Source organism: Nipponia nippon, unplaced genomic scaffold (assembly GCF_047370975.1).
Source record: "Nipponia nippon isolate SJK-2023a ecotype South Korea unplaced genomic scaffold, ASM4737097v1 scaffold_5, whole genome shotgun sequence".
Classification (NCBI taxonomy): domain Eukaryota; kingdom Metazoa; phylum Chordata; class Aves; order Pelecaniformes; family Threskiornithidae; genus Nipponia; species Nipponia nippon.
The window spans coordinates 78,776,366-78,798,876 of NW_028262369.1; the positions used below are offsets into that span (position 1 = coordinate 78,776,366).

At 40.3% G+C, this 22,511-nt stretch overlaps 3 protein-coding genes across 13 annotated transcripts in view; 2 read left to right on the forward strand and 1 right to left on the reverse strand.

The window, feature by feature from the left end:
* Nucleotides 1-13,016, forward strand: part of LRP2 (LDL receptor related protein 2) — a 168,662-nt gene extending 155,646 nt beyond the window's left edge. The window contains exon 83 of one of the 2 annotated variants that reach the window (XM_087731278.1): nt 12,993-13,016. The gene's annotated coding sequence lies outside the window, so the exon portion shown is untranslated. Of the gene's footprint in view, nt 1-2,338; nt 2,473-12,992 lie in introns of those variants that run through there. The other variant, XM_087731277.1, reaches the window with a different exon arrangement.
* The window catches only part of ABCB11 (ATP binding cassette subfamily B member 11), a 98,498-nt gene that overhangs the window by 20,944 nt on the left and 55,043 nt on the right, over nt 1-22,511 (forward strand). For 7 of the 10 annotated variants that reach the window (XR_015698700.1, XR_015698698.1, XR_015698696.1 and 4 more), the window contains exons 1-5: nt 7,340-7,475; nt 12,993-13,095; nt 18,979-19,000; nt 20,421-20,468; nt 20,564-20,612. Coding sequence is in view for 5 of the 10 variants with exons in the window: in XM_087731284.1 (XP_087587410.1) it covers nt 13,020-13,095; nt 18,979-19,000; nt 20,421-20,468; nt 20,564-20,612 (195 nt within the window). In the remaining 5 variants the exon portion in view is untranslated. Of the gene's footprint in view, nt 1-2,345; nt 2,482-7,339; nt 7,476-12,992; nt 13,096-18,978; nt 19,001-20,420; nt 20,469-20,563; nt 20,613-22,511 lie in introns of those variants that run through there. The other 3 variants (XM_087731282.1, XM_087731281.1, XM_087731280.1) reach the window with 2 other exon arrangements.
* The window catches only part of LOC104009981 (dehydrogenase/reductase SDR family member 9), a 33,166-nt gene that overhangs the window by 7,211 nt on the left and 3,444 nt on the right, over nt 1-22,511 (reverse strand). The window lies entirely within an intron of this gene.

A 22,511-nucleotide genomic window follows, 5' to 3' on the forward strand; every position in this document is an offset into this window, starting at 1 on the left:
GAGTAGCAAAATGAAATATTTGCATGGAAACCAACAGAAATGTCTGAACTTAGTGTCAGTTCATAGAAAATTAAAGAGTAAGACTGGGGCCAGCTGGCAACAAAAGGTCAAGCAAGATCAGCAGGACCCAGAACCTTTCTCGTTACTGTGGATACTTAAGCAATGCTAGTCAGGAAAAATTATTTACTTTCTTTTACTAAAACCTGTGGTTGTCAGTGCCAGACTCTCAAGAAAGGGAGTAGCAAGTCCTGCCACTTTGCCTCTCAAGAAATAAATTCCCACCAGCTAGGCTGTGGGAGTGTGCATGTGGTCCCTGAGCACAGGAAGGGGCGTGCAGGTTGGGGCACTTCACCTGCCGGAGTGAAGCTCAGGCAGTGTGACAACATCAATACTGCAAAATATCTTTGGGAAGAACCTGCAAATCTGGGATTATACTCTAATTGACTTAATCGTGAACTTATAAGTAACTATTGATGATGGATGAAATTCCGCTTAGAGAAAACAATTCAGTTATACTTCTTCATGAGCACTCGTGGCCCGGAAAACAGGAGATGCCTAATGCAATCGACTAAAAAAATAATTCTAAATAGACATAAAGGAGTACAGATCTTTTTAGAGATTGCTTACAGACAACCCATCTCTGCAGGGCAAGATGCAATGAAGTTGCATTTACTGTGGCCAAATTCTCCTCTGGCAAAACTTAATTTAAAAGGAAATTGCGAACACCTGACATGTTTTTAAGCATTGTAATAGGAACAGGAACACTGCTTTTATTTGCTGCATGTAGAACTGCTTTCTGCTCTGTTACGGGAGGCTCAATATATTTCCATTTTTATTGCAAGCCCCACGGCTGCTCATGGTGCTTGTTTACATAAATATGTATGCTGGTGAAATGCAGCTTCTTGTGTTGGCTGGAAGTTACCCAGGGTGTTGCTAAAGCTGCAATGCAGACATGCTAGTTTTTGTTGCTTAACTTCCTCTGCAGCATCAGTAGTGAAGAAAGTATGAAGTGATTAGGTAACTGCCCTCCTCATGTAGTGTTTCATGGTTCCTTTGTTAAGACAAGGAAATTTTTCTTTCGGTGTATGTACGCACACATAGCACAGTGGCTGGCTTTCCTTCTCCTGTGACCCTTATTAAAATTACCATTCTCTTTATAATATCCCTTGCTCTGCTCGGAGTTGCCATATTCCTTCGCAGCCTTCCCTCACCTGCAGCTGAATAACAGCCCGGGCAGTCCCTAGCTGTTACGCATCAGAGCCAGGGCTAGGCTTGCTCCTGGAGGCTGGGTGGAGACCTGCCCTCCTTGGCACGGAGGCACCGTTTCCCTGCCGCTGCTGCCCTCCCACGCCTACCCGCCCCAGACCTCAGCCGTGCCGGATAGCTGCACCTCCTGCGTGTTAAAGCCTGTGCAGGGTCCGGCCATGGCAGCAAACTGGGGGGCCCAGGGACAAAGAAGGCTTGAGAAGAGCCCCTCTAGAGAAGGAGGAGACAGAACTGTGTTTCATCATGCCCTACTTCAACTATAAAGTACATCTGAAGTACAACTAGTAAATTAACATAAATAAAACAGAGTTTGGGCCTGATCTGTAATCTGGTCAATAAAGAAAAATAAAAGCCAGTTTAGCTAGAGTGAGGGAAATCATTTGCCTAGGCCTGTTTTTGCTGTGGCAACAGGCACGTCTACAAACATGGGACTTGGATGGTCAGGGTTAACTTCTATTCCCTGTGACCTTTAATCGATGAGTGGGTCAGACTTTATATCAAATTAATAAAGTGCTGAAATTACAAGCTGTTCAGTTAGAGTGCTTTGTACAGGCTGTGTTTCCAACTCCAGACTGCCAGGGAGACTGACAGGGCCAGTGCCTGCCCACAGTGGCCTGCCTTTGCAATGTAAAGCTCTACCTCCAATTTTTTATAGGGGCCACAAACCAAAAAAGAAAAAAACCAAAGGGCTCATCAAGAAAAAAATGTATTTTTCTCTAGTTTCCAGGATGGGGAGTGATAAGAGGCACTCAGTCAGAAGCCCCAAAGGCGTTTGAGTGGCAGCATTCGAGAGTGGTTGGGAAAGCGGAGGCGCAGGGGACAGGCAGGCTCATGTGGACATGCCACCTCCTGACAGAAACAGGCGAGGTGACTGAGGGGCTGGTTGCCCAGAGGGTGGGGCAGGCACTCTCAGAGATGTCTTTTTGAAAGAATTTTTTTATTTTAATACGTTGAGTCAGTTAATTTTGATATAAAAGTTATAGTTTGCATTTAAATTTTACAGGGTTTTTTTTGCTTTTGTTTTGTTTTTTTAGAAGTGTTGTTGCTATCTCTGCTATTTTTATTTGCACAGATGTTTGGAATGGAGAAAAAATCCTTACTGGCTGCCAGACTTGGGTAGGATCAACAGGATAAGTGAGTGCATGTCCTGCTTCTGGTACTTTCCAAGAGCAGATGGTGAGAGGCTAATTATAGAAACAAGGCGAGTAACTAGAGGTAAGTCCCTTACTGCCTACCTTCCAGCCTCCCTGCTGGATGCACTCCAGATGGTATTTTGCAGTTTCAGTGTAGCATATTTTTGTGACCAAGAAATAAACATACCATGACTTAGCATTTCAGATTGTGATTTAGACCATGGGAAAAGAATAAGTTTGTTCCTTTGTGCTAGCCTCCACCTGGAATTATCCACTCCCAACAATCAATGACTTGAAATTTTTACTTTTCACTTTTCCTAAAAAGAGAAAGTCACAGAAACATCCCCATTGTGCCCAGAGGTACTTCCCTTTTCACTGTAAGGAAAGTATCTGCTATTCCCCATTTCAGTACGAAGAATCACAGAACCGTAGAATCATAGAATCATTTAGGTTGGAAAAGACCCTTAAGATCATCGAATCCAACCATTAACGTAGCACTGCCAAGTCCAGCACTAAACCATGTCCCTAAGCACCACATCTATATGTCTTCTAAATACTTCCAGGGATGGGGACTCAACCACTTCCCTGGGCAGCCTGTTCCAGTGCCTGATACCCTTTCAGTGAAGAAGTTTTTCCTAATATGCAACCTAAACCTGCCCTGGCGCAGCTTGAGGCCATTTCCTCTCATTGTATCGCTTATTGCTTGGGAGAAGAGGCCACCTCGCTACAACCTCCTTTCAGGTAGTTGTAGAGAGCAATAAAGTCTCCCCTCAGCCTCCTCTTCTCCAGGCTAAACAACCCCAGCTCCCTCAGCCACTCCTCATAAGACTTGTGCTCTAGACCCTTCACCAGCTTTGTTGCCCTTCTTTGGACACGCTCCAGCACCTTGATGTCCTTCTTGTAGTGAGGGGCCCAAAACTGAACACAGTGCTCAAGGTGCGGCCTCACCAGTGCCAAGTAAAGGGGGACGATCACCTCCCTGGTCCTGCTGGTCATACTACTCCTGATACAAGCCAGGATGCCATTGTCTGTCTTGGCCACCTGAGCACACTGCTGGCTCATGTTCAGGCAGCTGTCATCCAAGACCCCCAGGTCCTTTTCAGCCAGGCAGCTCTCCAGCCACTCCTCCCCAAGCCTGTAGCGTTGCATGGGGTTGTTGTGACCCAAGTGCAGGACCCGGCACTGAGCCTTGTTGAACCTCATACAGTTGGCCTTGGCCCATCGATCCAGCCTGTCCAGATCCCTCCGTGGGGCCTTCCTACCCTCTAGCAGATCAACACTACTGCTGAACTTGGTGTTGTCTGCAAACTTACTGAGGGTGCACTCGATCCCCTCATCCAGGTCACTGATAAAGATATTAAACAGAACTGGCCCCAAAATGTAGTTTGATTGCAAAAAAAAAAAAAAAGGAAATTGACTTCTTATCAACAAACAACTTTTTGCTTGCAGCAAAAATGATAAAACCCAGCCATCAAAAGAGGAAGTCTTGCTCTTAGGTGCAAAAAGGAGGTTTCTGTGTAGAATACTTGCTAAAGATCTTTGGAAAGGACAGTAACTTTTTCAAAAGTCATACTGTGTTAAAGGAAATAATGTACATATGCACCTCCTGGGATTGACATCATAATTCCATTTTTTGTAGCATAAATCACAAATCAGTAAGCTCAGCGTAAAATTCACTTTGCATTGTATAAAGTGAATACTAAGTTATGTTCGTATAACTCCTGTGGTGCCAAGAAAAGAATGAAGACACGGCATGTGGGTACTTGCCAACCTGACCAATTCTGAGTACGTACTGACCTTTCCTGCAGCTTCCCACTCCTCCAGTCTCTTCCCTGATCAGAGTCCCACAGAAGAGCTTATTCTCTTCCAGCCCAATATTGTTGATTTTGTCCTCTAGATACCTTTGTAACTGTGATAATTTTTTTTAGATGAATTTCATAAACAGTATTGAACAAGTGACACTCCAATAACAGATGTGGAAGTCATCTGTCTAATAATTCAAGCTGCAAACTCTATCTACTTTATTTCAAATGTCCCTTACCTTAAATCAGGGTACCAAAAGAGAGCTGTAACTTGCTTTTATTTAGAGTTCACTTTACTTTCACCTTTATACTATTTAGGTGAAAAAATTGTGAGAGCACGTGGAGCAAAATACAATATTTCCAAAAACTGGGAGAAATAAAGAAGTGAATGAAGTGTTTTCCTTTGTTTTTCAAAGGATCAGAGGACAGGAAGATAAAGCATCGTGCAGAAGCAGAAGTGTATTACAATATTGAGATCTGCCTTACACTTCTGACACCATGAGGTGCTGTCACTGTAAGTGGCACAATTAAGATGGGGATTATACTCAAATGAAAAATCCAGTGTCTGGCTTCTTGGACCTGGAACCACTGTATGCTAGCTACAGAAATATATTTGGCTATGAATAGTTAAAAATAAATTAATGAAGTATAAGAGCTGTCTGCTCAATGCCTTCTGTCAGGCAAGAGAGTCCAGACTGCTGTAATTGCCTACAGACTTCAGCACAAACCACAGAAACAAGCTGGTCATTGGGAGTCTCAGCCTGCAGTGGCAGACTGTGTCTATTCACCTGGTGGGAAACCACGGCCACCTACTCCTCCATAGCTGTGAGCACGCAGTGAGAAATTTCTGGCTATCTTTAGGAAGCTTTGGAAGCATTTTATTTGATTGCTGCTACTAGCTGTTGTCAATACTGGAATAAAGATCAACAGGGTATAGACTACAGTTTAGAGCTGAGGAGTCCTGTGCCAGAAGAGCGCATGGGCTTTCATGTCTTACTGAGGAATTACCTGTCCAGGAATAACTAAGATTCATTCTTATTCACTTGCTCTTATGAACTGTTGGAAAAAATTCAGAGAAGAGAGGATAACTTCATTTGGAGTGGTAATATGCTGGAGTAAACAGCTGCTCAAATTGAGGGAAGAAGCAGTTATTTTACTGTGTTTGGCTCAAAGATTTGTGATCTTTTTCTTCCTGTGCAAAGAGGTATTAAAATGACATGAGCTGGAAGCAAAATATTTCCTTTCAACTCAGACCATGACTGAGGGGAATTATCCTGATGGCATTGCTCATCTTTCATGACCTAAATAGTATCTATAACCTATCAAAATTCAGAGATTTTGCATGTGTCTCCTATGAGATGTCAGGGATGGGAACATCTGTCCTCAGTCTCCTCGATTTACTGAAGTCCTGCTCTCTATTGTTTTAGTTCAGTGGCTAATTCTTCATTTGCTGAAGGGCTGACTCTAGCAACAGAAACTGAGTTTTCCCTTCCCAGGATATCAGAAGGAAACAAAGTACTAGAGGGCTTGAGGAGATGGAGTGGATTTGGCTAGTTTTTCCATTAGCAGCTGTAAAAGGGGACGGTGACTCTGTGGGAGTGGGACCAAAACTGAGTGCTTTATGTTCTCCATTTCGCTCTACACAGACAGATGATTTTTCAGCATGGATTCATTTTTATGGCCCATGTCATAAAGTCAGGTCAGAATTTATTAATCTTCAGGATTTTTTGTAAGTATGAGTTGAGAGAAGCAGAGGTTTAGAAGGGAGCAGAGCCCTTCAGAAAGGTTGGGGTAGTCCGTGGTCTCAGCTCCAATTCATCACTGCCTCGATCTACTTCATTAGCAGTGTGAAACAGGCTCTGCACATACTTTCCAAATGCTTAAATGAGAAAAGTCTTTAAGTGAAAAGACTGAAGGAATTTGTGTAAAGCTAAAATTATATTCTGTCTCTGGCAAGCCAAGCATTTTCTGGAGGTGCTGGACTTCCTTGCATGCTAAGTGTGAACTCTGCTCCAGTACCTCGAAAAGCAAAGGCATTGCATGACCTTTGGCCATGTTGCTCCTGAAAAAGCTGTCAGGGGAGAATGAAGCAAAGCAGAGTTCTGCTCCACCATATAATTTTTCTTCCAGCCTTTCCACTCCTATGCCCTGCACTGCAAGTAACTATTTTTTTTTTCTCTAGCTCTATGATGTTGTGGACAAGATGATTAGCACTGTGACATTATCTCAGATAGTGTTATTCTCAAAGCTATGCTGTGTACGTTAGTATAGATGTAGACTTCTTTCTGTTAAGAAAATGGGAGAAGACACTAGGTTTGAGTTTGGTTATGCTGTCACTGTGAACACAGTAATGATGCTAAACAAGGACAATGGAGTTTTGGTTAGCTACATTTAATCATGGTGCACTTTTGTGTATGAGGCTTTATCATGGAAAATTTGAGAGCACAGAAGACTTGAGGAGAGCTGACAGACACTAAGATTAAGGCATTGCCTTTCTATCTTGTCCTATCAGTCAGGGCTCTCTGTACTGAAAACTGATTTCAGAGGGGAACTAAACCATGTTTGCCATTTCCCCCTAAACTGTGTGGTGACATTGGCTGAGGTCATAGCATTGTCCTCACCAATGTCCCTAATTGAAATAACCATGGAGGGCTCATCTCCAATGAGAATTCACTACTACTCAGGAGCTTCCAAGTTGTAAAATCTTTATTTTAGAGGAAGAATGGTAAAATATTAGAAGTCATGGGGAGAGGGACAATCCATGGGTTAGAAAACAAAGCTTTTGAGCAAGTTTTAAATCTGAATTTAGCTTAATCTCTGGACCAATTTTCCTATTATTCAGCTGATGTTGCTATTTACTGCAGGGACAGTAGTGTACACTGCATTATTGCATGGCTAATAAAGTAATTATGTACTAATGCTGATAAAATAATGCTATAATAATCTCTTCTTGTACGTTCATTGCAAGCTTTTTTTTTTCCAGAGAACCGCCTGGTCTCCTCATGTATAATTGCTTTCCAAGTGCCCTGACTTTATGTTGTGAGATTACATTAGTCAAATTTAAACCTTCCATTAGATGTCAATGAACTGTAACCATTGTGACCACATGGTTATTGACCCAGGTGCAAACAGCCAATGCCCAATTTAAAGATTCAGTTGTGACAAATGGGTTAGAATAATGAAAACCTGACGGGAAATGGTTGGGTGCTTCACTGACTAATTGAACGGGATCCTTGCAGTTTGTGCTATGATACATGATTTTTCACAGCCACGGGTGAGTAACAAATCTATCATGTTTAATGTTTCAGAGTTAACTGATGAAACTTCCTGAACTGAAAGGTACCTCTATTTTTCCCCCAGAACAATTTAAGCTAAATGCTAAATTCCCTCTGCACAGTTAGTGGGTTTTTTGTTGGGTTTTTTTGTTTTGGTTTGTTTTTTTTTCAATGGGACTGTTTGATGAACAAGACATTCAAGTTCTATTTTGAAGCAAAATGTCTTTTTGCATGTATGCTATCATTGATATCTGAGGAGCCTAGTTTTAAAGAAAAATGAAGGGCCAACTTTCATTGGGGTTTTTGTCCCCCCCCTTTATGTTAAATAAAGATCTGATCTGAATAAAGATGTGATTTGAAAAAGATTTCAAAGGGCTTCGGATCAGGTCCTAATGTTACTGCATTCTATAGGGTATGTTCCTTTGTTAGCATTTTCCAAGTATTACTTGTTTAAATCTGGATTTCGAGTTCCTTAAAGATTTTTGTTTATCAAAAATCCAGCAGCCATACCTTGGTTGGCTAGAGTAAAATGCTGTTTCACTTTAGTGCAGTTTCTGAGGTATTCTCTGCTCCTAGTTTGTACTTTGCACACACAGGGGTAGATGCAATGATCTAATGCCTTCTGCTATCTCTGAATTCTATTATATCTAAATCATTTTTAATGCAGACATCAGCAACAGTATTTTTCAAGATGATGTGAGTGATCCCCAGTTAAACATTCACGCCCTGAGGAAGGTTACTTTAATATTCTAATATATTACACTAATCTGCTATACTAATCTCTTTAAGTCAGCCAATGAATGATGCTTGCTGGACAGGATAGTATGTAGATAGTATTTGCTGTGTTGAGCTTTAGAAAATATAGGAAAAATGTGTTTCCTTTCAAAAATGTGGGACAGTCACAATTTTATTGGAAAACTGACAACGTTCCAGAAAGTTTAGCTCTAGCAAGTGTTTATAACTAGAATTCTTATTCAAGTCTATCAGTCATTGGGGCTTTTTTTCCACTTTTCCTGTTTTTTAACCTGCATCAGCATTGAGGCTTAGAAAAATCAGTTGCAAAATACATTTCATAGTGTTAAAATACAGTGTCAGAGCAAGCACTGAAATGAGACTTCCCAGCATGATGTTCTATCCTGGCATTAAAAGGACAGATTGACTTTTACAGCATTCCATTACAAAATTTTGTATAGATGTTACGATTGCAAAGTCAAATAACAAATAGCTGAAAGAGGACAGGCAGAGAGTGACTTTGCTTTGCTTTACTTTTACCTTTTTCATCAATTAACGGTATGACATTATCCATTATCTTTCTGAAGCAGAAATGCAGTGGGGGTGGTTTTTTAACCACTTCATAGCTTTTCACTGGGAGCCACATCCAGTAGTACAGTTTATACTTCTGTGAAGTTGTAAAGTATTTTACAGCTGCTGGAATGTGTGTGTAAATACCACCCTTAAAGTTTAGATTTATTTTGATAGCAGAACAGGTAGGAACATTGCTTCTTTACTCCAGCAGAACCCATTTTCATAATCCAGGTAACATTTCCAATTATACTGATTTCAGTGTAAAATCAGCAGTTTGTCTATTAGCTCAGCTTTCTTCATACAGTTCCATTACTTGTGTGCTAAACAGTGCAAAGCAGTCAGTACTAGATCTAGAAGCCAATGATGGCGTCACGTTTAAGGACAAATGGCTAGTAAAACTACCATTGTGGTGAACTATTTTTTGCAGAAGAAAATATGAGTGGATGGTTGCAGTTGGTATCTTCTGAGTAGTATTAATTTAGCCAATGATGCTTTAACCATTTGAACCAAGAATCTGAAAAGCTTTACCAAAGATACAAACATAGTGATTTGATTATTTTTCTCACACTGGTGGCTTTCTTTGCAATTTATTCATTCATGTTTTTTTTAACTGTGCCCTTCCTAAGAACATATACTTAAGGTAAAAAAAACTGGCCAGCCTTAGGCCAATTGCATATTTAAGTTGTATTTTCCTTAGAATCACGTCACTCTGAAAGGCTCCCCAGTCTGTGCTGCCACTGTCAAATTTCTGTGTAAATGGAGCGAAAAGTCTGTGTTTTCAGATCTCTAGCTCCAACCTCACAACTGAATTGACGGATAAAAAAAATTGCCTTGAGAACGTGATCACTGACAAAACTGCCAAAAATGAGCTGGCTGAGAAACCTTTTTTTCTTAAGAAACTTCTGGAACTTTAGGATGATTTGAACAAACAGGTTTTGGAGATCTTCTGTTTCAGACTATTTCAATCAATCAGACACTGCAAAAGGCGGGGGGGAGGGAGCAGAATAACTCTGTGTTTTCCCTGAAGAAGTGAGTGATTTTTTTTTTTTTCCCACTTGAGGAAAATTGTCACTCTCATCTTCAGTGAAAACATAATCTCAAGGGACTTAAAGCTGCCAGGAATATGTGCTTGCTCTTTTTGGGAATCTACATTTATTTCAATGTAAACTGAATAATGTCATCTGGAAATTAAGCCCTTGTTATATCCTCTTCCATATTCTTGATGCAAATCCAGTTGAAGTAAAATTTAATGATTTGTAGATAGGTCCCATGTGAAACAGTGATCCGTATATGCTACTTTCCTTTCTTTCTGGCCAGAAGCAGGTGTTACATGCTTTCTCTGTTATATAAAAGAGCAGAAAGAGAACTTGGAAGTGTGCACACGGTAGAGACTTTAACTAAGGAAGTACCATAGCTTGTTCAGCCCATTTGCCATCTGTCTCAGAAAATGGAAAAATTATGATTAAGATTGTAAATTTTTTCACTGTACGTGGGGATGAATTAAAAGCCTCTGTGATTTTATGTTGTAAGTGACTGTTCTAGTCCTGGCCAGATATTTTGCTATTGCAGTAGTTATTTGGCTCTATGCATTTACTTAAGGAGAGAATTTGGGTAACAATTTAGAGGGTCACAGAATGTAAGGGGGTCAGAGTTTACCGACCAGTGGATGAATAAATTGTCTCTGCTCATCAGAAACTTTTAGGCAAGAAAAACTACATCCATAGAGTGGCAATTAATGAACCTATGTCCAAATGAATGGATGTACAGAATAAAGTTCTGCAGAGGTTTGTCTTGCTTCTGGCATAATCCAGTAATACTGATAATGATGTGGATTACATGATGAAGAATAACCTTATTAAATTTGATCATGACATGAAGGGAGGACAGACTGCAGATATGCTGAAGAACAGGACTAGAAATCAAAATCCCCTTAACAAACACTTAAAATGGGCTGAAGAATGTAAGGTGCTGTTAAATATAGACAATAGCAGGCATGATTAATCGACTGTGAAAATATAGTTTGGAAAGCAACTGGCTCTGTAGCAAATTGTTTGCAAAAAATGAGTGGCTTTAGTGGATTACAAACTGAACATGAATCAACGATGTGATACTTCTGTTTAAAAACCAAATATCCTACTGGAACAGGAATATAATCCATGAAACATGAAATAATCCTTCTCCTTTGCTCCGTGTTGGTAAATCTGGTGCTGTAGTGCTGTTATGCACTCATCACTTCAAGAAAGATGTGCTAGAATCCAGAGGAGACTAGTGGAAATTATCAGAGGTTTAGGAAATACAGCCTATCAAGGAAAATCGAATGAGTTGCTTTCTTCATCTGAAGAAGGAGACTTTCTAGTATTATTCAAATAAATACAGCCTACTTAAAAAGTGGAAAGGAATTATTATGTTCCATATCCTGGGTGGATTCCACAAGAAGTAAGGGGTTTAAATTATGACAGGTAAGATTCAGATTAGACATTGGGAAAAAAATATTTTAACAATAAGGACAGTGAAGCACTAATTGCCTGGGGAGTTCTTTAGGCATCTTTGATAAACGTCAGTTAATAAAACACAAGGATAATTGAACTTTGCCTTGGATGCTTAGAATTCATCAAGAGACTTTGGTCTTTCCAGCCTGACTGATTCAGTGATGTGCCGAGAGATGTACACGTAAAATTCAGGAGAAGAGGATAAAAAAGAGAAAGGTTTGGTTGGGAGTTAGCACTTCCTGAAAGCCAGTTTAGAATCATGGAATCGTTTAGGCTGGAAAAGACCTTTGAGATCATAAAGTCCAAGCGTTAACCAGTTTGGAGGGAAAAGTAAAAAAGACGAAAGGTTGGGACTTTATGGAAAGTGAAATTATTAAAAGTCACATATGCATCCTGAACCACTGGACTGGCTCCTATTATGTTGCTCCATTTGGATCTAGGAATGGGTGTATTTCCTTCATCCTTCAGTAATTTCAGAGCCAAGCTGCTTCTCAGCCCTTCCCACTTCTAAGGAACCACCTGGCTGCGGCTAATCACACAGCTGTTGCCAACATGAAGGATTTTGGTAGTTTTAATACTGTTAGCAGAAAAGAAGTGGTTCCTTTAGAGGGCTAAACAGGTAAAAACTCAGCTGGGTGGGAAGGCAGGTGGTGTAACACAAATAATCTGTGGAAATGTGTCTTTTACACAGAAGGCTTCTTGTATTATTTGGGCAAAAGACGTTAAAGCTTTGATATGTGAATGTGTTGTAATATGCTTAAAATGAGAGGTTGTGAGAGGCTTATACAGAAGTATAAACATAAAAATGTTGATGTTTAATGACTGGAATAAGGTATTGTAACTATGCTTTGGGACACGTTACATGAAACAAAGGTGTGGATGAGATGACTTTGGTTATGAAAGGGCATGTTTTGGGGAGGGCTTTTGCAGCACTTTTCCCCAGGTGCCATCTTGGATGCCAGGCCTGCCCGGCCTAAACTAGCGCTACCGGCAGATTTTGCCTCACAAAAGTGCTTCTTTAACAAAAAAGCGTTAACTTTATCTCCTTATTTCTGCTCACGTATGACATCTGCTCGGCATGTCAGTGTGACTAGTTAGGAATAAACCTATCCAGAGGAGCAGGTCTGCCGGGTAACTCGTCCCAGCCCAGAGCTGTGGGAGTTCAGCTGGTGGTGGTGATGCCGCAGATGTCGGTGTGGCCCTAGGGTCCCCGCCCCCGGCCACCCTTCTTGTCCCCTGATTGTCCCCCTGTCATGGTCCTGCTGGCTGCTGCCAGCCGGGACGGGACAAGGCAGGGGCAGGTCTCCAGCCTGCTGCTCTGTCATAACTGAGGCAGGATCTGTCATATTAACATCTCAGTCTGTAACCTATGGATATCACCTGCACACAAGCAGTAGTTTATTTTAATACAGCCATTAATGGGGACAGGGCTGGTTGCAGTGGGCTGCAAAGCCCTGCAGAGCAGCCCTCACTCGAGGCAGGAGGGATTGAGGCCTTTCAGAGGCCTTGCACTTAGGGGTGAGTTGGGCATGCTTCTCAGACGTGTTTTTCTACGCTGTAGTTTCATGGTGTCTATTCTGTTATAACTTGTGTGGTAATCAGTGGCATTGCCCTGGAATAACGAGGGCAAAACTGAGGTGAGCAGGAGTTTAATGTAATATTGCCTCATGTTCACAGTATGCTGATATTCTTTTTTTTTTTTTTTCCTCCCCCTCTCTTCAGGACTTCTGATTTAAGTAACTGATCATCATGTCTGACCCCGTTGTTCTGCGTAGCATCAAGAGATTGGGAGAGGATAACTATGCTTTTGACTTGGATGGAAAACGTAAGAATTTTATTCTTTAGCCAGCTTTTTATTTTATAAAGCATGTAAAATAGGTGGTGGGTGGCCTAAGTGGAGCAAACAGTCTACAGAATACAAAGCAAATAGTCTGTGGAATAAATATAGTTATGTGGTACCTGCTGTTATGGTTATGCTGCCTGCAAAACAACTTTTCTATAAAACTACCTATAACAATCGCTACTTGTGGCCAATCTTCATTATCAGCCTGCAAGTTCACAGTATCTACCTAGGTTTTTATACTCAGCACTTTGGTGTACAAGTAAAGGGCCTTTACTGGGGGAAAAATAAAAAAAGTTCTGTCTTCTGTAGTTTCTACAGCTGCTTTCAACAAACACATATATCTGTAGTCATACTTGTATTAGGCAGAATTCTTATGAGTTATTGCTCTGTGAAGATCTGCATTCCTTCTCCTCATCAGAGCTTTTCCTCTTCCATTTTTCCTTTGCAATGTGCACTTTTCCATTTTGCCAATCCAAATGCAGCAAGAGTCAAGGAAAAACATGAACAAAAACTGCTCAATATTTCGAGTTCTGTTTGTAAGACTTGAAAAAAGCAGACAAAGAGAGGGGTGTTAAATATTTATATTGAATGTAAGGTACAAAGGAAAGCAAAAACAGTAGCACATAATGGAAGATAAATTGCAATACAATGCTATGCTCCTCACATAGAGTAAAAAGGGTTCACAAAAGGATTCCAGCACTCAGATATCACCAGATTCCCTAAGCATACATACATTTTGTATTTTCAAATTCCTTGACAACTGTGGCCTAATCCTGGAAGTGTTTAAGCTTTCATTAAAAACATTCTTCTAGGACACAATGAAATGCTTCAGACTATGCATGAAATAGCCTGTGTTCTAAACACAGGCCTTACTGGGATTTAGAAATGTGGCATTCACTCCCAATTTCACCTGCTTCATCACAAAAATAGGTGCTCTCGGGTCGGCTCTGAACAAAACACAGCTTGAAGAGGAGGGATGCTTTTTATTGTGGGTTCTCTTTTTTTTCTTTTAACTCATCAGATGTATTGTTAGAACAATCAAGCTGGATAGTGATAAAGACTATGCAGTTTTATTTGCTTTGAAATACTTATGACAGATTACCTCCAGAAAACTGGAGACTCATGTTGAAAGACAGTCCCTCTCTCCTGGAACTATTTTTCACCAACAAAAAGAAATCAAAGCAAACCATACTAGACTGAGTTACAGTGAAATTTTTTCCCCTGCTTAGACAACAGCTCAGGTTTAAGGCAGTCCAGCCTCAGCCTCTTTTGTTCTGTGGGAACCATACGTCTACCTTTTGTTAAACCTTGTGGCATGCAGCAAAATTCTTCACATAACCATGTATATCATGGAATTTCAGACAATTATCAAACTTTTTCAAGACCTTATGACTGATTTTTAATCGGAGAGCTCTCTTCAAGCCTCATCTCCCTGCTATATAGCAGCACAGTTTCCCAGCTATAACTTGATCTGTGATGATGTCTGTTGTTATTTTTAAAACTTAGTAGTTGCTGATTGATGCTAAGTCTGTATTTCAAATCTAGTATCATTCATTGTTTGAGTTTGGGATTTCCTTCCAATCTTTATCTGTAATAGGATGTCTTATAGGACTGTTGGCATAACAGTAGAGTTTGAACATATTTGGAGTATTCAGTCTGAGCTTAGACTAGGCCTTGATTGTGGTTATCTTTGTAGAGATTGACTGATGTCTGCAAACATAAAAGCAGCTGCTCCATTAGAAGACAGCACATGTGCTTTTTTTGGTCTGACATTAGAAACTGAACAAGAGCTTTACGTGCAGAAGGTGTTATTTTACCACCTTCTGTCTCTCTGTGTTAGCCAGATAATTCCTTTGGTTTTAACTATCCTCATCAAAACTCTCACTTTGCTGGGATTATTCTACTAGTCTAGATAATCTCCTGTTCAACAGATTCAAAGGTCTGTTTTTGTTCGGAACTTCAAATCTATTGTCACAGCTGGTAAGAAGATAGTGTAGGAAACTATTCTCCAAATAACTTGAACGTGTTCTTAAACTCAAAGCTGGCATGCTAGATTCTGCAGCTGATATTGAAGTCTGCAACACTGGAGCAGCCACCTCAGCTCCATGACTGTGAAAGAAACCAATATGAACGTTTTCTGAAAGTCTGCTCTCTCCCCAGTATATTGCTACATAGAGTCATAGAATCATTAAGGTTGGAAAAGACCCTTAAGATCATCAAGTCCAACCATTAACCTAGCACTGCCAAGTCCAGCACTAAACCATGTCCTCAAGCACCACGTCTACCCTTCTTTTAAATACCTCTGGGGATGGAGACTCAACCACTTCCCTGGGCAGCCTGTTCCAGTGCCTGACTACCCTTTTGGTAAAGAAGTTTTTCCTAATATCCAACCTAAACTTCCCCTGGCGCAGCTTGAGGCCATTTCCTCTCATTGTGTCGCTTATTACTTGGGAGAAGAGACCGACCCCCACCTCGCTACAACCTCCTTTCAGGTAGTTGTAGAGAGCAATAAAGTCTCCCCTCAGCCTCCTCTTCTCCAGGCTAAACAACCCCAGCTCCCTCAGCCGCTCCTCATAAGACTTGTGCTCTAGACCCTTCACCAGCTTTGTTGCCCTTCTTTGGACACGCTCCAGCACCTTGATGTCCTTCTTGTAGTGAGGGGCCCAAAACTGAACACAGTGCTCAAGGTGCGGCCTCACCAGTGCCAAGTAAAAGGGGACGATCACCTCCCTGGTCCTGCTGGCCACACTATTCTTGATACAAGCCAGGATGCCATTGTCTGTCTTGGCCACCTGAGCACACTGCTGGCTCATGTTCAGGCAGCTGTCATCCAAGACCCCCAGGTCCTTTTCAGCCAGGCAGCTCTCCAGCCACTCCTCCCCAAGCCTGTAGCATTGCATGGGGTTGCTGTGACTGAAGTGCAGGACCCGGCACTGAGCCTTGTTGAATCTCATACAGTTGGCCCCGGACCAACGATCCAGCCTGTCCAGGTGCCTCTGTAAGGACCTACCCCAGCACACTGCTCTGCATCCTGCTGGAATGAGCAGCCATCTGCTTGCTGAAGCAGTACAGATCTCACCACTCCCCTCCCCTGCTGTGTTTTGTTTTGTTTTTAAAACTTCTCAGTTAGGCTGCTAACTGAAGGCAGTTTCAATGCATGGGGCATTGTGGGCTCTAATATTGGTGGAGAGTGGGGAAGAATGATGAGAAAAGGGAGTGAATAGGTAAAGGGGTATGTCCTTCTACTTCTGGGACAGAAGACTGTTTGTCTCTTCCAGCCACTTACTTAGAACTTCTCCCAGATTGCTCAGATTTATCTAGCTGATTTAAGGGGTTGTTTTTTGTCTGTTAGTTTGTCTTATGTACTTGTCGCTTTTACTTTTAGGATTTTGGCAAAAGACTTTCTATTAGGACCAAAGCTATTCCTCTTTTCACAGTTGGGGTTTTTTTGGCCTATCCAAGTGAGTTTGCCTCTGGTTTCTCAGTTTCCTTGGAAATGCACTGTGTTTCCTGCTTAATGTAGTGAGCAGTTTGTTGAACTGCTAGACCACCTTTCCCAAAGCAAACATCATTCCTTTAAAACCCTGCTGGCATTCTGGTGATTGATCTCTTCTGCTCTGTAATCTCCAGTAAGGTTTGTTTCAATAACCGTCTTTTGTACATATTAGTAAGAATTAGCCATCAACCCTAGAACACCACATCTGTAGGTGTAGGTAAGAGCCAGCTTTAGTTGGAAGCCTTTTGAGTAGAATTTTTCATCACTTGAATCAAGTATCAGATTTCCTCAGGCTCAACTTTTACTGTGTTCTCACAACACCAGTAAAAACTCAAATTCTTGGCAATGTTCTTCAGCTTTTCCTTGATTCTGTGCTTCTTTTCCAATTGTAAAATTTCTTTCTTAAATGCCTTAGTTCCTCTTTCAAAATTTGTTGAGCATTCAAATATTACTATAGCGTTTTTCTTTAGGGTTAATAAATTCTTTCATCTTCCCTGCATTCCTTTCTTTTCAATAAAAATCATGTTCTGTCCTCTTTTTCTATTTTTTCAATTGTGGCAGTGTGAACCGTTACTCATCTGTTTTTTTCTTTCAAATCAAGCATAGTCAACATCATTCCAAATTCTCCTCTTGCTTAAAAACTGCTGGCCCACAAGAACTGGCCCACAGTTCCTTGCACTCTTGAACAGTATTGGTATACTCTTGTTTCCCTCTTCAAGTTCATAGATCAGAGTTGAATGTTTATTTTGCTCTCTAAATTGATACGATTCAGAAAGCTATTTTACCAGACTCTTGTTCCTCCCGTTTTCCTCCCAGTAGCCAAATCCTTCATTTTTTTGCAAAACACGTTGCAAAAAACCAGCCTACAGAGGAAGCTTTCTCTAAACCTTATCTTTTCTGATAAACCCTGGAGAATCTTCTAGGAATGGTTTCAAACCATTACAGCTGTTACCAGCTGCCAAACTTCAAAAAACTGCAAACGGATGTTTCTTTTTCCTTCACAACCAGTTCTTTTCTAACACCAAATGATTCTTTAATAATTTTACAAATTAAAAGCTTCCTGGAAAATGTCTGGGATTCCTGGGATAGACATATGTCCTTACTGAAAGAATCTTTTAACCATCCCTGAGTAACAAACAGAGCAGAATAAACCCAATAGAGTCATTGTTAGCTAAAGCCAAATAAAGTTATCTTACTAACCCAGAAAGGAGATGTAATCAGCTGTTTCCTCAGTCTCAAACTCAGACCGCTTCCATCTAACATTGTTGCCTTGGGAAATGCAAAACCCTGGAGACAGTGGAAAAGCCTTCTTCCATTCGGTAGGAAAATGATGGAGGCAAAATTTGTGGTTGCAGTGACTTCTTTGCACCCTCTGTGAATTGTGATGCAAGTTCCTCTGGGTTTGCTCTGTGAGACAGGCATGTGCATGCTCAGTGTTGTGTCACTAGTCGTGAAGAAAGGAAGGCACGGCTTGAAAAGCATACTGTGGTTCTGAACCTGATGCTGAGCTGCCAAGTGCATTGTAAACAAGCAAGGTGCATATGCCCTGTGCCCTTAGATTATCCAAACTGTGCTGTATACATAAAACTAGCTCTTTATTCATTGTCATCTCAAGTGATGTACAGCAAATATTTTCTGCATCAGCCCTTATCATGACACTTCTTCTTTGGGGCCCCTGCAAACACAAGCTGTGCTTTAGGTATGACATCTTTAACAACATCTCTTGAAAGGGAGCTAAATCCAGACCTGTTCTGGGGACTAAGGAGCTGCCCTACAGCATAATTATATCTTGTAGTATAATTCCATTTCTCTAAGCTATGGTTCCTTAGAGAGTATCCCAGGAATAGACATCAGTGTGACAAGTTCATCTTACCCTCCAGGGGCACAGCTGCCCCTCTTCCACAGGATTTGCAGTCTCTAAGTTGTTGGAAGGCAAGAGTGAAAAGCTACCACTCCTCCTTTCAGGGAGCATGCATGGACTGCCAGTAGAGTAGTATTCCTTGATGAGCCAGTATCCAAGAGAACTAGTTGAATACTAGCAAACCGTGTGCAATGAAAACAAGTTGACTTTTGGCAATAGTCCTGAATAATGTATTTAGTGAAAACCATTTTGTCATCTGGGGGACTGCCAACTTGCGACTACTTCTTCAAGAGAAAGTAGGCATAAATTGATATAAACTTACCAAGGAATTTTTGGACCCATGTCAGTTCATGTCCCCAGCTAGATGTATCAGTGGGAATAAGATGCTTATAACTCAGGAATGATCAGGTCCTATGGGGTTCTAGAGTTTATGTTTCACATGTCTGTAAAAGATTATGTACTTTAACAATAATTATTAACTAGACTGTGCATTTATTTTCCCTAACAGGTAACAGCTTCAAGAAATCAGAGTAAGTCATGTACATAAAAGGAACGATCAGTATTTCTAGCAATATTCAAAGAAGTTAATGTCATCGGATCAAATCGATGCATTTATAGAATACATGGTATTTAATGAAAAGCTGTTCTCTGGAGTTGAACTGCCTTATTTGATACAACTGACAAAGGTAGACCAAAACAGCCCTGGAAACCTTTAAAAACACAGAGTAATGGCAGCAAAATATGGTCTTTCTTCCAAAAAATATTTTAATGTTCAAATTTATCTTTCTTCAGTGCTTTTAGTTTGAGAAATGAGTTTTTCAGGAATTTTAATCGATCTTGATTAATTTCTCTTAAAGCTTAACTGTGAGACTTTAAAATAAAAGGAATTAGCTCACATCATTTGAGCTCAGATATTAAGATTTAAATGTAGAATTCTAGATAGTTAAAAGCTGAAATGACTTAGAGACCTTGACCTTCAGCTATAATCTGAGATTTGAATGGGGTTAAGAGCCTCCCTCTTCCTAGATCTTGGGACAACTCTGTAGCAGACTGGACATCCTAATGCGTGCTGTAATTTGTGCCAGCTCTTTCTGACACAGTATACACAGTCTGAGAACTACTCCTAGAATGAGGAAGCAAGAGCATCTCTTAATTTTTGTTTTTGTCAGGTTGCCTATCTCAGAGACCACCATCGCAGTATTCAAGGTCTACCATGGTCCTCGCACATATCTTGAAACCCAAGTTCTTTTGGACTTTCAGATGTAACACACATATGGTCCTACCTACTACACATATGAAGCTTCCTTCAGGCTTTCTAGGATCTGGTTTCTGAAAACTGTTCATGACAAATATAGCTTGAATTCATTTGTTTCACTGAAAAAAAAAAGCCAAATTCAAAATTCCTGTTCGTTCATCACTGAATGTACACAGCTGATGATTACTTGCTATAGTATGGATCCCATTCGTAATGGTGCAACTAGTCCTTTAGATTTTAACTGATCATACAGAATAGCAACACATAATGTGAGCACTGAAAGAAACCTGTATGGTAGGGTGAGAGATTCTGCTGCCACTACGGACATATGAACATACAGGCAATATAAGAGGGAATGGGAACAGGACCTTTCTCCGTCCAGGTCTAGCCAACAACTTGGACGGTGGGTTTTTCTCTAACTGATCTCCAAGAACCCACAATCCACGTTATAGAAACACTGTTTTGAGGAGCTGCTTATGAAACAAAGTATAAACCTTCAGATCATTTTAACCTAACCTCTGTTCTAGTCCCTGTCTAAAATTTAAAAGAACCATCAAATCACTGGTTCCAAAGAAATCTGAAAGAAACAGCTTGTCTCTTAAAATTTTGGGCAAAATGTTTCAAATAAAATGTAATTTCAGAGAAGTAACCAAGAGAATAAAAGAATTAATGTAAAATCTTATCCTTTTTGCTAGGAATTGCTGTACATATGAAGAACCTTTTATAGAGAAGAAAAGCGAAAAGTAAGTTAAGTTTAATTCTGTGTAATATCTTTGCATATAGAACAAAATATGTACTTAAATACAAGTTCATAATTTTATGTTTTCTGTTCTTGAAGGTCATCAGAAAAGAAAGAAAACAGTATTCGTGTTGGCTTCTTTCAGCTGGTAATGAAAGCAATTGCTATAAATATTTTATGTGTATTGTGCTGCAGAATAAGTGACAATAATCTATATGGTTGTTTTGGGGAATAGCTGTGACTAAGCCAATCTTTTAAGGATTAAACCATTTGGCATGAAATCCTGCCATTAAAGTCAATGGGAATTTAATAGAACGCTTTGTCATTTTGTCAGCTTGGTATCAGTTACCGATATTTGTGTCATCATTGTCTATTAAACACATTATACTGAACCTATGGGTAGATACGGGGAAAAGAATTAAGATGCACAACAGGGATCTAGGTGACCTTGGTTCATTCTTATTTCTGCCAAAAATCTGCTGTGTGATATCTGGCAGATAACTTAGCTCCCTCGTAATTTCTCCATGGATATTAGAAGATCTGGTAACTACAGAAACTTGCGAATGCACAATACTGTATGGTATGTCTAGCCTTTGATGGATCTTAGAATCCCATAGGGTGCATTTAAATTTTAAAATTAATGTAACAGAGAGATGTCCAACCCAGCAGCATGCAGCTAAGAGGTTTTATTACTTCTGTTTTGCATGTAGTCTAGGCAATTAGTCTGTAATGTGTCCAGACAAATATCATCCTGACTGTTGTACTGGGCTAGTGCAGCTACATCCATGTGGCTTGTACTCTACCGGGCTAAGTATCTCAACTCTTAGTTGGGTGGAGAGAACAGTCTGTCCACACAGAGGGCTGTGTCTGTCAAGCAGAGGGGTTTGAATTCTGTATCCTGATTTGCACAGATGTTTAACTCCTAAAGTGCAGTTGGTAAACAGTATGTTTGCATCAGATGTGCTGAGAGATTAGATATCACACATCTGTGCATTTTCTGTGGTTTTTTTTTGTTGTTGTTGTTTTTTGTTTAATCAAGGGAATTCCTAGAATTCTTATGAGCAAGGTTTGCAAAACAGTGGTAGTGCTACAGTTTTCTTCTGACCTTTTTTGTGGAAAGACCTTTTCTTTCTCTTTTATGTTAACTGGCTTGTTTTTCCCTTTATCTTGTCTCTGCCCTAATGTCCCTTTCCCCTATGTGCTCCAAATTCCCACCCTTTCTTCTCTTAGACACATTATAGCACCTACAGAACCTGGACAGGTTCTTCAGCAGGCTATGATTCCTCTTTACACTCCTATTTCAAAATATATAGCATTTGATACTGATATTCTGTATGAACAGTTTGATCTGTATACTTATGCATGACTTCAACCTGAGAATCAGGCTTCATGCAATCATGACAAAGGTAACTTAAGTTGCTGCATCTTAGCTGAGTCACCACCTGCATGTGTGCATGCTCTTGGCCCATGGCAAATGTAAGGTACTAGGACTCAGCTCAATCTTTTTTTTACTGCATACTATGTCATATTTCTATACATTTCTCCCAGATTAAGAGCCAATGCACAATTGCCTGGCTCAGTCAAAGCATTTTAGAATATTAATTATGAGAACTTGCTCTGAGACGTTTAGTTGGCTTTCTACCACAGCACCCCAGACTTTTGAGAAATTGGCTAACTCTATTCAAAGACTCTGCATAATGCCCTAAGGCTTTTTCCTCCCTTCCTTCTCCCTCCATCCCCACAGGAGACCTGCAAAGCAGACTATATATATGAATTATAATTACTATTCTTAATCTTGTAGCTAGTTTCTGGAATGGTGATAATGTGGAATGATATTGAGCTATTAATGTTATATGATAATACATTCATTCTCACGGTCAGATTCTGCTGTCAACTAAAAGGGAGCTCATAATAATTTATGAGGGTGTAATCACAGGTGCAATTAGATTAGATTGGAGAGAGAGATTTGTCTTCTTTCTGTATTGAAGATAATTCTGAAACTTAAAGAGAATGATTTTGTATCTGATCCACCTGATTAATGATTTAT